Source organism: Sciurus vulgaris (assembly GCF_902686455.1).
Source record: "Sciurus vulgaris genome assembly, chromosome: 1".
NCBI lineage: Eukaryota > Metazoa > Chordata > Mammalia > Rodentia > Sciuridae > Sciurus > Sciurus vulgaris.
Genome location: NC_136461.1, coordinates 80,010,907 through 80,024,553, shown reverse-complemented (window position 1 = coordinate 80,024,553; position 13,647 = coordinate 80,010,907). Strand labels below are relative to the sequence as shown.

Sequence of the window (13,647 nt, the reverse complement as noted above, 5' to 3'; positions counted from 1 at the left end):
GAATCTACTCTGTTTTTATTCTCCCTATGAAAACAGCAGAAGGACCAGCAGACAGTTAAACATCCAGCTCTTCCATGAAAACAGCAAAGTATTCACGCAGTAGTGTTTACTTAGGGATGCTATGGACTAAACATGCAGTGTTCAATGTGGCTGTTAAACACTTGACATATGGTTGGTCCAAATTAAGATGTACTCCAAGTATAACATACCTCGTGGACTTCAGAGACTTGATAGCCTTAAAAAGGATAGTAAATATGTCAGTTTTTTTATAGTGTTATGTGTTGAAATATTTTAGACATTAGGTTATTAAAATTAATTTTCCTATTACTACTTTTTTCATGTGATTACTAAGAAATCTTATATATGGAGATTGCATTATATTTATAGGATAGTGCTAAACTAGATTATTGAATTCCATGAACCAATAACCTTACTTTTTTTTTAATTTTAGAGACTTTAGCTAGTGTTAGCTTTCTTTTTCTGTCAGGTTAGGACATTAGAAAATGTTTTTTTACCACTCCTGAAAACCATTACTTTATACCTTTATTTTATTTTTGTGTGATGCTGAGGGTTAACCCAGGGCCTCACATATGCTAGGTGAGCATGCTACCACTGAGCCACAACCCCAGTCCCCCGTTACTTTATAAAAGAAAAGATTTTAGAGAAATGGGAAAGGCTTAATCAAAGAACAAAATTTGGTTTTCTAAATAAAAGAAATACAACTTTATGAAGAAACTATTACTGTCTTTCTTTTTCCTTGAACTAATGAAAAGTACATCTTGAATTAGCACTGGTTAATTCTCAAACAAACATTCAGAATCCACTGGAACAGTCCAGACGTAGAGATGAATTTCACTATGTTGGGTCTAGCAAGGCATTTTCATGTTCTCTCAATTACTAATAAGATAATTCATCAGCCATTTTATAGGCATTGAATTATTGGTGCTTATCTTAGTCTGTTTGTGCCGCTGTAATAGAATATCTGAGATTACTATAAATTAGTGAATAGAAATATATTGGCTCTGAGTTCTGAAGGTTGGGAAATCCAATATCAAGGGACCAACCTCTGGTGAAGGCCTTGATGTGTCATCACATAGAGATTGAGGAAGGGTGGACAGACACAAGGGGGCTGAATCCACTCTTTTATAACAACACTAATACCTTCTATAAGTGTGGAGCCCTTCTGGACTAATCACCTATCAAAGGTCTACCTCTTAATACTGTTGGAATGGCAGTTACATTTCGACATGAGATTTGGTGGGAATAAACATTCAAATCGTAGTAGTGCTTATTTTACTTTTCATGTAAAATTAATTTAGAGATGAAGACCTGGCATTTTATACTTGGGAAGTGCTGATTTCTTTATTAACCTATTTCTCATGCCTTAGTTGTTTCAAAAGCTTGAAATGCCCTTTGCTGACAGCACAATTCCTTGAACAGTCTGAAGAAGCTGGAAGTGATCCTTTAAGATGTTTTGCATGTGAAATAATTGTAAGTACAGCTAATTTAATATATAAAATCTGCTATAAACTTAAATTTTATACTTTTATGTTCTCATATACTACATGTGGGTATGTAAATTGATAATTTATTAATAAAGAAATGTGTGGTTTTGTAAAATACAGTTAAGTAAAAAGATGGAAAATAGAACAGTAATAATTTCATTAGCAAAAGACATGCTATTATCACTTTCCAGAATTTTTCTGCCTATGTACTCATAAATATATTCATAAATAAGAAAATTATACACATATTGTTACTGTCTAGGGGTACTGAGTTCATTGTCTCCATTCAGCAAAGAATTGAAGAACAGGACACAGAAGTAACAAGCAAAAGTAGGTTTATTGCAGGGGGGAAGGAAAAAAAATTAACAGAATGAATCAAAAACTATTACCCTAGGTAAATGTATGATTATACTAATGGCATGCCTCTACTTCAGTACAAATAGAGAAACAAGATGTATCCCATTTGTTTACAATACAAATACATTTTCTAAAAAATTAAATTAAAAAAAAGAAGTAGGTTTATTGCAAAAGCAACAGGATACAGAGATAGACTTCTCTGAAGAGAAGGGATCCCAGAGCTGAGAGTCTGGTGGGGGAGTTTTGGCCTGTTCTTTTTATGGTCTCTGGAATTTTCTCCTTTCCTTGTCTCCTCCCCTGTCCACACTGTCCTCACTATTTTTGATTGGTGCCCCCTCTGTCCACTTGTCTGTTTATCTTTTTGATCCCCCCTGCTTAGGAGCACAAGTATGGAAGTGTTTGTCTGATTGGGTTCCCACTTGTCCAATAACCACTTTGGGTCCATAACCACTTTGTTAATCAGGAAGTTGACTTCATCAGAAGACCCTCTCATGCTTCCTGCCCTGACTTCCTCACTCACCATCTTGTCCTGGCTGCCTGTGTCCTTTTACATCTCCCTCAATATGTTTAGAAATTTTTAAAAGATTATAAAGTCTGTGATAAGTATTCTTATCACAAGAAGCAAGTCACAGAAACAAGTTTTAATACTGAGGGATTTTAGAGAGGAAGGAAAAGAATGGTCTCGAGGCAGCAAAGAGAGCAGGTATACTTTCACGCCTAGTTGTACAATGGATATTGGATTAAAAAAATAAAAAATAGCAGCCGTTTAAGAGAATTGTAGAGAAAACAGTTGTTTCGGAGGAGAACCAGATTTGGAAAACAGGAGACCATTTAGAGAAGAATTGATTTTATCAATAATTGTTGTGATTCAGAGGCCATGATTTAAGGGTTTCTGAAATTTGAGCAGAATTGAGAATAGGAATCAGAAGAGGGGATGCCAGAAAATTATGGGAACTAAATTCTGAGGATGGGCGATGACTTGGTGACTGATATAACTAGGAATACATAGTTTAATATAGTTAGTGATGACACTCAAGATGTAATGAAGAAGCTGTGAGTGGTGTAGAGGAAGGAGAGGTGAAGGATTTTTCCAGGAGCATATGAAGTCTGTGGGGCCTTTTCATTGTTGCCAATGCTAGACTACAGTATAATGTTCTGGATATAGTATAAGCACCACCATGTATGGTAGGTGTACTCTATTTTGAGAAGATGACTATGAAAGTTAAAAACTATTAAAGGTTATTAAACCTGGGAATAATATAAAGAAATTCTTTGGGATTCATGGTTTTAATAGAAGATAAATTTAACTGGGATAAGATGGAAATAGAAAGCCTAGTAGGTATTCATTGGGAATTAAGTGAGATGTGATAAGAACTTAAGCATATCTAATGGTAAAGAAGACGAGGCGCAGGCAGATTTGAAAACTTATAGTGGGTCATATTGGCAAAATTTGATCATAGATTGGGTTTGGAATAGTAAAAGGGGTGTCCTGAAGTTTTTTTGTAGGGTAACAGAGTATATGAAGGTACCAATAACTGAGATAGCGAATAAAGAGCAAGAACGGGGGTCTTATGATTTAAAACTGTAAGAAATTTAAAAACATTTAGAAAACTAGAACATTATATCCACATGTACCCATCACTCAGTTTTAACAGTTACTGACGTTTTGCCAATTTTGTTTCATCTATCCTCCCTCTTTTCTTGCTATAGTATTTTACAGCAAGTCCTAGACATATTTCACCCATAAATCTTGTATGCTTCTATTGATAAGATTTTTAAAACATACAATACCATTATGATACCTGACAAGATTGACAGTATATTCATACATATATATGTGTACACACAAATACACACAGGTACTGGAGATTGAACCTGGAGCAACACTGAGCTACATTCCCAGTCCCTTTTATTTTTTACTTTGAGACTGGATCTTGCTAAATTGCTGAGGCTGACCTCAGACTTGTGGTCCTCCTGCCTTACCCTCCCAAGTTGCTGGAATTACAGGTGTGTACCACTGCACCCAGGTAACATTAATTTCTTAATATGTAAATGCCCTTGACTTACTGTGGAGTTTTGTCCCAATAAACCCATCAAAAGTTAAAAATACATTAAGTTGAAAATGTATTTAATATACCTAACCTACTGAACATTATAGCTTAGCAACACAGTGTACTATAGAGTATCATTTGTTTACCTTCATAATTATATGACTGACCAGGAGCTATATGGCTCTCTGCTGTTGCCCAGCATTGCAAGAGAATGTGATACAGTGTATTACTAGTCTAGGAAAAGGTAAAAATTCAATGTTTGGTTTCTACTCAGGGTGTACAACTTTCCTACCACCATAAAGTCGAAAAAATTTTAAGTTGAATCATTGTAAGTTGGGGATTGTCTATGTATCTAATACCCAAAGAAAGCAGGTTCTTAAGAAGTTTCTTAATAAGGGTGGGTGAGATCACCCTAAAAAGTAGTTCAGCCTAAGAAAAGGGCTTGGAACTAAAGCCTAAAGACTATTTCCACTTAAGAGGAACCGACCAAAGAGATCAAAAGGAAGATTGGTAGAAATATCACAGAAACTGGGGTAGTGGGATTTCAGGAAGAAAAAAGTAATCAGTACTATTTTTTTTTTTTTAACATCTGAAATACTTTATTGTAACATTTGAAAGATTTTAAAACTTGAAGCCTTTATAGTTTGATTCTAACTTATTTTCCACACTCACTTCCTCTGACTTTCAAATATGCATTGTTAGTTTTTTTTATTTTTTTATTCACATTAAAAAATTTTGCTTAACTTAAAATACTCTAGGATGTTTCACAAGTAATCAGTACTATTAAATGTAGCAGAGAAATCCTGTAGGGATTGGAAAGCATCCATTGGATTTAGAAAGTAAGATTGTATTGATAATCTTAGCAAGAACAGTTTGAGTGTAGTGTTGGAGACAGAAATCAGAGTAGGATGAGTAAAAGAAAGAACAAAAATAAGAAAAAGCAGATGATTAGTGTGTACTATTCTTTAAAAGAGTCTGAATAAGAAAGGAAAGAGGCATTAGCTAGAAAATGTGGGCCCAGGGGAGCAAAATGGCAGGGAAGGTGAGAAGGTTTGAGCAAGGCTAATAGGGTACAAACCACCAGAGGAGAAGAGAGGTGTTTATTGGGATAACTGAAAGAACATGCCCCAAGAGCAGACATCTGGGTACATAGGATCAAAAAATAAGAGGACTCCTGAAGAGGAGGAGTAAAAATGGGTATGTGTGTGAAAAAATTTGTAGCAGAAGTGGGATATTATAATTTAGGGGAATCAAAATCTCTGGCCTTGAATTTCTAGGGGAAAGAGAGATGATCTCTTTAAGAATGAAGGAATAGAAATGAGGATTGAATAAAAGGCTACAGGAAACCAGGTAAAAGTTTGGAGTACTTCAGGGGAGAGGAAGAGATGGTAGAAAACCATGCAAGTATTGTTGGAGACCACAGCTATAGGGGTAACAGTCTATATTTTTGTGTGATTTCTGCAGCAGTACTCACCTACCTAGGTGTTAAAGTAGAAAAGGTGGATCGTAGTTACTTTTAAGTTGGTATTTTACTGCATAGGTACAGATAAAGAAGTTACAAGGTACAAATAATAGTTCGAATGATTTTGACCAAAAATGCATGGTCCAGGACGGTTAGGGAAAGAAGCAGGGGATGGGTAAGAGGGGATGGATAGGTAGGTTTAAGGATTTGGTGTGGAACAACTCCAGATGTTAGCAGAGATTCAGAAAAGGTGCTGAAAAGGATTAAACTTGTAGAAATGAAGATCCATGAGGTTGACCTATTATAAGAGTTTACTACATGAACATTCTGCTTTCCCAGCATCATAACAGGAATTGGATAGAGAAAAAAATTGTAAGCAGGTGCCAGAATCTTCAGTGAATGTGAGTAAATGATCAGGAAGTCAACATATGACAGAGAAAAGGACAGTATGGTTCTGCCTAGAGGAAAGCATTTTGCTGAAGAGTACAGAAAGAGCCAGGATAATACTAATCTACCTATCTGCATCTCCCACTGCTGCCTTCCTGGCCCTGTTGTATAAAAGATGTGAGAGAATGAACAGCTAGAAATGAGACCAGTTTAATTAATGTGGTGAGGCAGAGCAAGTATCCTATGAAGAGGTTTAGGGTATAGAAGAGTGGTCCTCAGATCTCAGAGGGAGGAGCATTGCAAATACAAAGAACCAGCAGTGAGGAAACACAAAGCAAGTCAAGAATTAGGGGTGAGACCAGGTAGGAAATGAAGGAAGGAGATGCCTTCTTTTCTGTACTAGAGAAATACTGGTGAGTGTGTTGTGACTGACCTCAGCAATCCTTACTTTGGCACAAGTTTTTTTGGTGTAGAACTGCATGAATGTCCCAAAGGCTGCAGTAAAGGAACACTCCTCAAAGAACAGAGACTGGGGGAATGTGGTTGTGGCTCAGCAGTAGAGTACTTGCCTAGCATGTGTGAGGCACTGGGTTTGATCCGCAGCACCACATATAAATAAATATAATAAAGGTATTGTGTCCATTTACAACTAAAATATATATATATATATATATATTTTTTTTTTTTTTTTTTTTTTTTTTAAGTTGAGGGTGGGGCAGAGACTGCCATGAAGTTGAAGAAATTGTGCAATGGCAACTACAAGAGCCTGTGTCTGGGCAAAACTGTTGGATAGTGTGTGGATAAAGAGTGAAGGCCCTGACAGGTCAGAACTCACATATCCAGAGAAGCACTGTAGCACCTAGGTACATATGATGATTTTTAAAAGTCTACCTTCCTCTGGAAAAAAACTCAAGTAGTACTGACTGAATGAAGAGATGGAGCTTCATGATTAAGACGACAATGGAAATCTGAGTGCAGTAAACTTTTTATCTTGTAGCTATAACAAGAATGTGTGGCTTTGAAAATTAGCAGTATATATTTAGTATCTGTTAGCTAAATAACTGTCTTATGACTGAGGATGATTTTCCATGGTTCTTTTTTGTGTTCTGAAATGACTAATGGAACCATCTGGGATCAGCAGATTTTAATTCCCCAAAGACCAGCAAAGTCTTATTTGACTTTTTAATTCTCTACAATGTCAGGCTCAGTGCCTGGTACTGAAGTGTTTGTGGATAAAAGAATGAATATATAGAAGGTCAGAATTCATTCTACTTTAACTATTGTTGTCATTCATTCCCTTTTAACTTATGTATGTTAGTTTTTTGTGACCTTAACTTTCATAAACTTTGTTTTGGAGCTGCTCAATAAGTATTTAACATAGGTATTATGTCATTTCTTACATAAGGAAACAGGTTTAGGGAAGTTAAGTGACTCACTCAGTGTCACACAGCCAGTAAATGATACAGGCAAAACTCAAAATCAATCCCAGTGACCCAGGCACGGTGGCATGCACCTGTAAAATCCCAGCTAATCTGGAAGTTAAGATAGAAGGATCCCAAATCCAAGGCCAGCCTGGGCAATGTAAGACTCCATCTAAAAAAAAAAAAAAAAAAAGAAAAAGAAAAAAAAGGAACCAATCAATCAATGGACTTTGAAGGTCAGGTGCTTTTCAGATACTAGACTTAGAAATAATTTTAAGAGCATAGAGCTGACTCTGTGTTTCTTGAGTTTAAAGCTGTAGTCCTGTACACTCATGCAAGGATATGTCTTTTATGACTGGAAAACTTACACAACCTGAGATGTCAGCATAGATTTTCTAAGCCCTGCTACCACCGATGAGTGTGTTCCTCTGGACCACTTTGTATCCAGGTAGATAGGATCAGTGAGTCACTGTTCTTAGAATAGTCTTCATCTGAGTAGTAGGTTTATTTTCATTTCATGATATTTGTATGTCTAACATTTTTAGATGATGCTTAAATATCTTTGATGCATTTTAAAAAATGGTAAAATACACATAATATAAAATTTACCATTTTAACTGTTCTTAGTTTTTTTGGTACCAGGGTAATCTAGCTACACCTAACCACTGAGCCACATCCCCAGCCCCTTTATAAAAAATATTTTATTTAGGGTCTTACTGAGTTGCTTAGGACCTCACCGAGTTGCTGAGGCTGACTTTGAACTCAGTATCGTCCTGCCTCAGCTTCCCGAGCCACTGGGATTATAGGCATGTGCTATACACCTGGCTGTTTTAACCATTTTTAAGCATACAGTTAAGATTGACATTCACATTATTGTGCAACCATCATCATCTCTCAAACATTTTTATCTTCCTACCTGAAACTCACCCATTACACACTGACTTCTCCTCCTCCTTTCCCCTCATTGCATGACAACCACTGTTCTGCTTTCTGTCTCTGTAACAATTATTATTAGAATGTGAAATGATTTTCTTTTATCACTTAAGAACCCTTCATCTGGGTTGGGGTTGTAGCTCAGTGGTAGAGCACTTGCCTAGCATATGTGAGGCATTGGGTTTGATCCTCAGCACCACATAAAAAATAAATAAATAAAATAAAGGTATTGTGTCTGTCACAACTAAAAAAACTATTTTAATAAAAGAGCCCTTCATCTAGCAGTCAGATCATTGACAAAACGCATTTGTGTGCCTTTAATTATGATTGAGTTAATCTAGAAACCATATAAATGCTATGTAAAATAATTTTGTTATTGGCTTCTGTATTAGTCTTCTACTGTTATGTAATAAGTTCCCACAAACTTAGCAGTTTAAAACAACACACCTTTCTTTCTTTTTCTTTTATTTTTATTGTAAACAAATGGGACACATGTTTCTGTTTGTACATGGAGTAAAGGCATACCATTTGTGTAATCATACATTTACATAGGGTAATGGTGTTTGATTCATTCTGTTATTTTTTTTCCTCCCCCCCACCCCTCCCACCCTTCTTTTCCCTCTATACAGTCCCTCCTTCCTCTATTTTTGGCTCCTCCCACCCCCATTATGTGTCATCTTCCACTTATCAGCAAGATCATTCGTCCTTTGGTTTTTGAGATTGGCTTATCTCATTTAGCATGATAGTCTCCAATTTCATCCATTTGCCTGCAAATGCCATAATTTTATTATTCTTTATGGCTGAGTAATATTCCATTGTGTGTGTGTATACACACACACACACACACACACACACACCACAGTTTCTTTATCCATTCTTCAATTGAAGGACATCTAATCTAGGTTGTTTCCATAATCTGGCTATGGTGAATTGAGCAGCTATGAACATTGATGTGGCTGCATCACTGTAGTATGCTGATTTTAAATCCTTTGGGTATAGGCCAAGGAGTGGGATAGCTGGGTACAATGGTGGTTCCATTCCAAGCTTTCTGAGGAAACTCCATACTGCTTTCCAGAGTGGCTGCACTAATTTACAACCCCACCAGCAATGTATGAGTGTACCTTTTACCCCACATCCTTGCCAACACCTATTGTTGCTTGTATTCTTGATAATCGCCATTCTAATTGGGGTGAGATGGAATCTTAGGGTAGTTTTGATTTGTATTTCTCTTATTACTAGAGATTGTGAACATTTTTTCATATATCTGTTGATTGCTTGTACATCTTCTTCTGTGAAGTATCTGTTCATTTCCTTAGCCCATTTGTTGATTGGATTATTTGTATTCTTGGTGTAGAGTTTTTTGAGTTCTTTATATTCTGGAGATTAATGCTCTATCTGAAGTATGAGTGGCAAAGATTTTCTCCCACTCTGTAGGCTCTCTCTTCACATTACTGATAGTTTCCTTTGCTGAGAGAAAGCTGTTGTTGATTCTTGCTTTTATTTCTTGTGCTACGAGAGTCCTGTTAAGGAAGTCTGTTCCTAAGCCAACAAGTTGAAGTTTTGGACCTACTTTTTCTTCTATAAGATGCAGGGTCTCTGGTCTGATTTCAAGGTTTTTGATCCATTGTGAGTTGATTTTGGTGCAGGGTGAGAGATAGGGGTTTAGTTTCATTCTGCTGCATGTGGATTTTTCAGTTTTCCCAGCACCATTTGTTAACAACACATCTTTCTTACCACTTTTTTTTTTGGATCAAGAATCTAGCCACAGCTTGGATCTTCTGCTTAGCATATCATCAGGTTACAAGGCCAGTCGTTGGCTGGGCTTGCAATGTTATCAGAAGCCTCAGTGAAAAAAGATCTAGTTCCAAGTTCCCTCAGGTGTTTGGCAGAATTCATCTCCTTAAAGCTGTAGGATTGAGGTCCCCATTTTCTTGCTGGCCATTGGTCAGGGACGGACTGCAAAGCCTCTAGAAGTCACCTGTAGTCCTCTTGCCACAAAGCCTTCTCCATATGTACTTTTATAATATGTAGCTCAGTTTTTTAAAGTCAGCAAGGTAAAAGTTTCTGACTCTGGGAAGCTAGGCCTAGACTGATTAGGAAACCTTAATCTGCAAAAAATCCCTTCATTTTTGACATGTAACCTAATCATGGGAGTGACATTCATATTCTGTTGGTTAAAACAAGTCTTACAGATCCTACCCATCCTCAAGAGGAGGGGATTATACAGTGTCTGTAAATAGAGTGAAGGGGCACCTTCGAGTCTTACCTGCCTAGCTGCTGCTTCTTCTTTTTTTTTTTTTTTTTTTAACCTGTTTCACAGGGGTTTTTATCAGCAATTGGACACCCTTTCCCCAAAATTATTTTTAATCATGGAAGGAAAAAGAAGACTTGGGATTACCTTGAAGTTGAGGAAGAAGAAGACAAACAATTAGCAGACTCTATGGCTTCTCTGGCATATCTAGTATTTGTTCAGGGCATCAGTATTGATCAGCTTCCAATGGTCTTAAGGTAAGAGTTAGTATTTGGTTTATTCATGTATTCTAAAAGAAGCATCAAACTGTCATTTATCTAATGTCCAGTATATGCATATTAACATACTAATGTAGGACCCCCCCCAAAAGGAAGACCCTTACTCGAGTCTCAGGATGGCGCGCTCCAGGAAGCACGAGAGACCGGCTTGATGCAAAAGCACGAGGCACTTTAATAACGGAGCTCCGGGCCAACACGTATCTCACGCAGGAGATAGAGGAGTTGACCACGAGGCTCAGTAGTCAGGGGTTTATATAGGAAAAGTTAGGGAGTTTGGCGCGGGTACACATAATTGGCTGATTCAAACATAAGCGGGCACATGACTACATTGATTACATCAGCAAGTAGTACGTGCAAATTGACATTCCAGCAATGTGGTAGGGCAGTTTATTTTGGTTAGCAGGCGGTCAAGTTAACCTTAAAGAAAAGGGAAGAAGGGGGAAAGTGGGTGACACCAGATGGTCCACGGCCTTGTGGAGATTGTTTATCCTCCATGGCCAGTTAGATTTTGATGTTTTGGCAGTCTTATTTTAGGCTTGTTAAGGTATGTTCAGGCCTCAAGCCTGTCCCTCTTTGTTTCTTTTCCTAAGTTCATTTGCTAGACTACAGATTCTGTGCTTTAATTATGGGCACTTAAATTTTAACTCCTTCACTAATACATTTAAAATAATGTATAAACAAAGGCTGTTTTTACTAGTTCTAAATGATACTGGCTATAATAAAAATAATGCCAGTAGTCAAATAATAAAAAATTTGTGTAAGGAAATGGTGGGGATAAGAGTCAAAGTGTTTTTAAATTGCTCTTGGTTTTGAAGCTTTTGGTGCCTTCCTGGACTATAAGCAGGGCAGGTGACTTGGTACTACTTATGGTTACTTTTAAGCATCAAATTCTACTACCAAAATAACTTATGTAATGTGCATATTTGTTACGGCTGCTATAATAAAGTACCACAAACTAGATGTTTAAAATAACAGAAATGTATTAACCCATAGTTCTAGAAGCTTAGAAGTCTGAGATTAATGTGTCTCAGAAGGTTGGTTCCTTCCAAGGGCTATGAAGAAGAATCTCTTTCATGCCTCCCCACTAGCTTCTATTGATTTTTTCCTAGTCTTTGATGTTCTTTGGTTTGTAGATCTTTTACCCTGTTGTCTGCCTTCATGTTCATGTGGTGTTCTCCCTATGTACATGTCTGTCCAAATTTCTCTTCTTAATAAACACCAGTCATATTGGATTCAGACCTGCTCTAAAGACCTCACTTTATGTTACCCCCAAATAAGGTCATATTCTGAGTACTAGAGGTTATGATTCAACATCTTTTTGAGAGAGACTACAATTCAGCTTATAACAGTATGTTAAAATTTATAAATGCATGTGTGTACATTATCTTTTTCTATTTTAGCCCATCATACCTTTTGCAGTTTAATATGGGGCATATTGAAGTCTTTTTACAAAGGTAAGATCATTTATATGGTATCTCAGGATTAAGTAGTAGTCTTGAAATAGTACTAATTAATTGATAATTTTATAAAACAGTGACTATTAAGTCTTTTTCTTAATAAGGGATTTTCCATTTATCTATTTCAAAGGTTTTTAACCTTATTTCAAAAGATAGTAAATTGAAACACTTCTACTCCACTGCAGCCTTCTCTATCTAAGGAGGATCAGTCAATACAAGAAGTTCATCTTTTTTGCTTCATGGACACAATATAAACTATATCAAAAAGGAAGTAGACTTCTTGACCTCACATTTTTTAACTTTGATCATCAGCAGTGATATTCAATTACAGTTTTTCTCATTTGAGGTGCTAGGATCAATTATATACCTTTTTTTTCATTTGAGGTCTAAGAAACAGAACTTTATTTTAAAAAAAAGAAGAAATTACAGGGTAACAGGTATGCTTAATCTACAGACAGAAACTTAAGAATTTTGCACAACTCAAAATGTTTTCTTTCCCTATAACAGGTAAAATTATTTCTTTTTTTTTAATTTTTATTTTTTGTAGTTGTTGATGCACAGAATGCCTTTGTTTTGTTTATTTTTATGTGGTGCTAAGCATCAAACCCAGTACTTCACACATGCTAGGCAAGTGTTCTGCCACTGAATTACAGCCCCAGCCCTAAAATTATTTCTTAACATCAGTCCAGGCCTTGCAGTGCTGTCACCTATTAACACTAGTGACAGTTTTTCAATCCCATCCCCTCCCAGGTGAAGCAAGATTTATAACATGGCAAATGTCCAAAGCCTCAGCCTACAAGGCAGGGATTTCTAAGGGTCTCCTGGCACAAGTAGTTGTAGACTCTGTAAATTTTCTGTATTATATTTTATATGTCCTAATTATTTTTATATTCACTTCATGTAGTTTATTATTAATATAGTGAAAATATGTATTGTTTTGAATCTTTTTTTTTTTTTTTTTTTTTGGTACCAGGGACTAAACCTAGGGGCATTAACCACTGAGCTACATCCTTATCCCTTATTATTTTTTTATTTTGAGACAGGCTCTCACTAAGTTGCTTAGGGTGGCTTTGAACTTGTAATCTTCCTGCCTTAGCTATCCAAGTTGCTGGGATTACAGGCATGTCCCACTATCTGGCTTAAGTTCTGTGTTGATATTTTCAAACAATTTAGTCATTGAGCCAAAAACATACCACTTTTAACCACTTGCATGGCTAGAATAAGAACCTGGAGCCTGAAATTTTTTTTCCCCCAAACTCTTAAATATTTAGTTAATAATGATTACGAATACCTAAAAAGTATTATTCCAAGTGGAACATTTAACTCTTTTTTTGTATAAAAAGAATTGAAAATATTTTATAGAAATAGCCAACTGGAATATGCAAATTATATCAGTTATAATTTATTTTTTAGCACTTGTTGAAATTTTCTTGATTTGCTGTAAATAAATAGGATCTGAGCAGGTAATTTTGGTCAGATTTGGACCCAAATAAAAAGAAATATTAAAGTAGATGAAGAATTTTCACTAATTCTTCAACAAAATGT

The 13,647-nt window shown here is 36.2% G+C and overlaps 1 protein-coding gene across 6 annotated transcripts in view; it reads left to right on the top strand.

Annotated features, from left to right (window-relative positions):
• The window catches only part of GLMN (glomulin, FKBP associated protein), a 39,666-nt gene that overhangs the window by 10,857 nt on the left and 15,162 nt on the right, over positions 1–13,647 (top strand). For all 6 annotated transcript variants that reach the window (XM_079149459.1, XM_079149458.1, XM_079149461.1 and 3 more), the window contains 3 exons: positions 1,389–1,491; positions 10,437–10,624; positions 12,046–12,099. In XM_079149459.1, the coding sequence (XP_079005585.1) occupies positions 1,389–1,491; positions 10,437–10,624; positions 12,046–12,099 (345 nt within the window). The remainder of the gene's footprint in view (positions 1–1,388; positions 1,492–10,436; positions 10,625–12,045; positions 12,100–13,647) is intronic.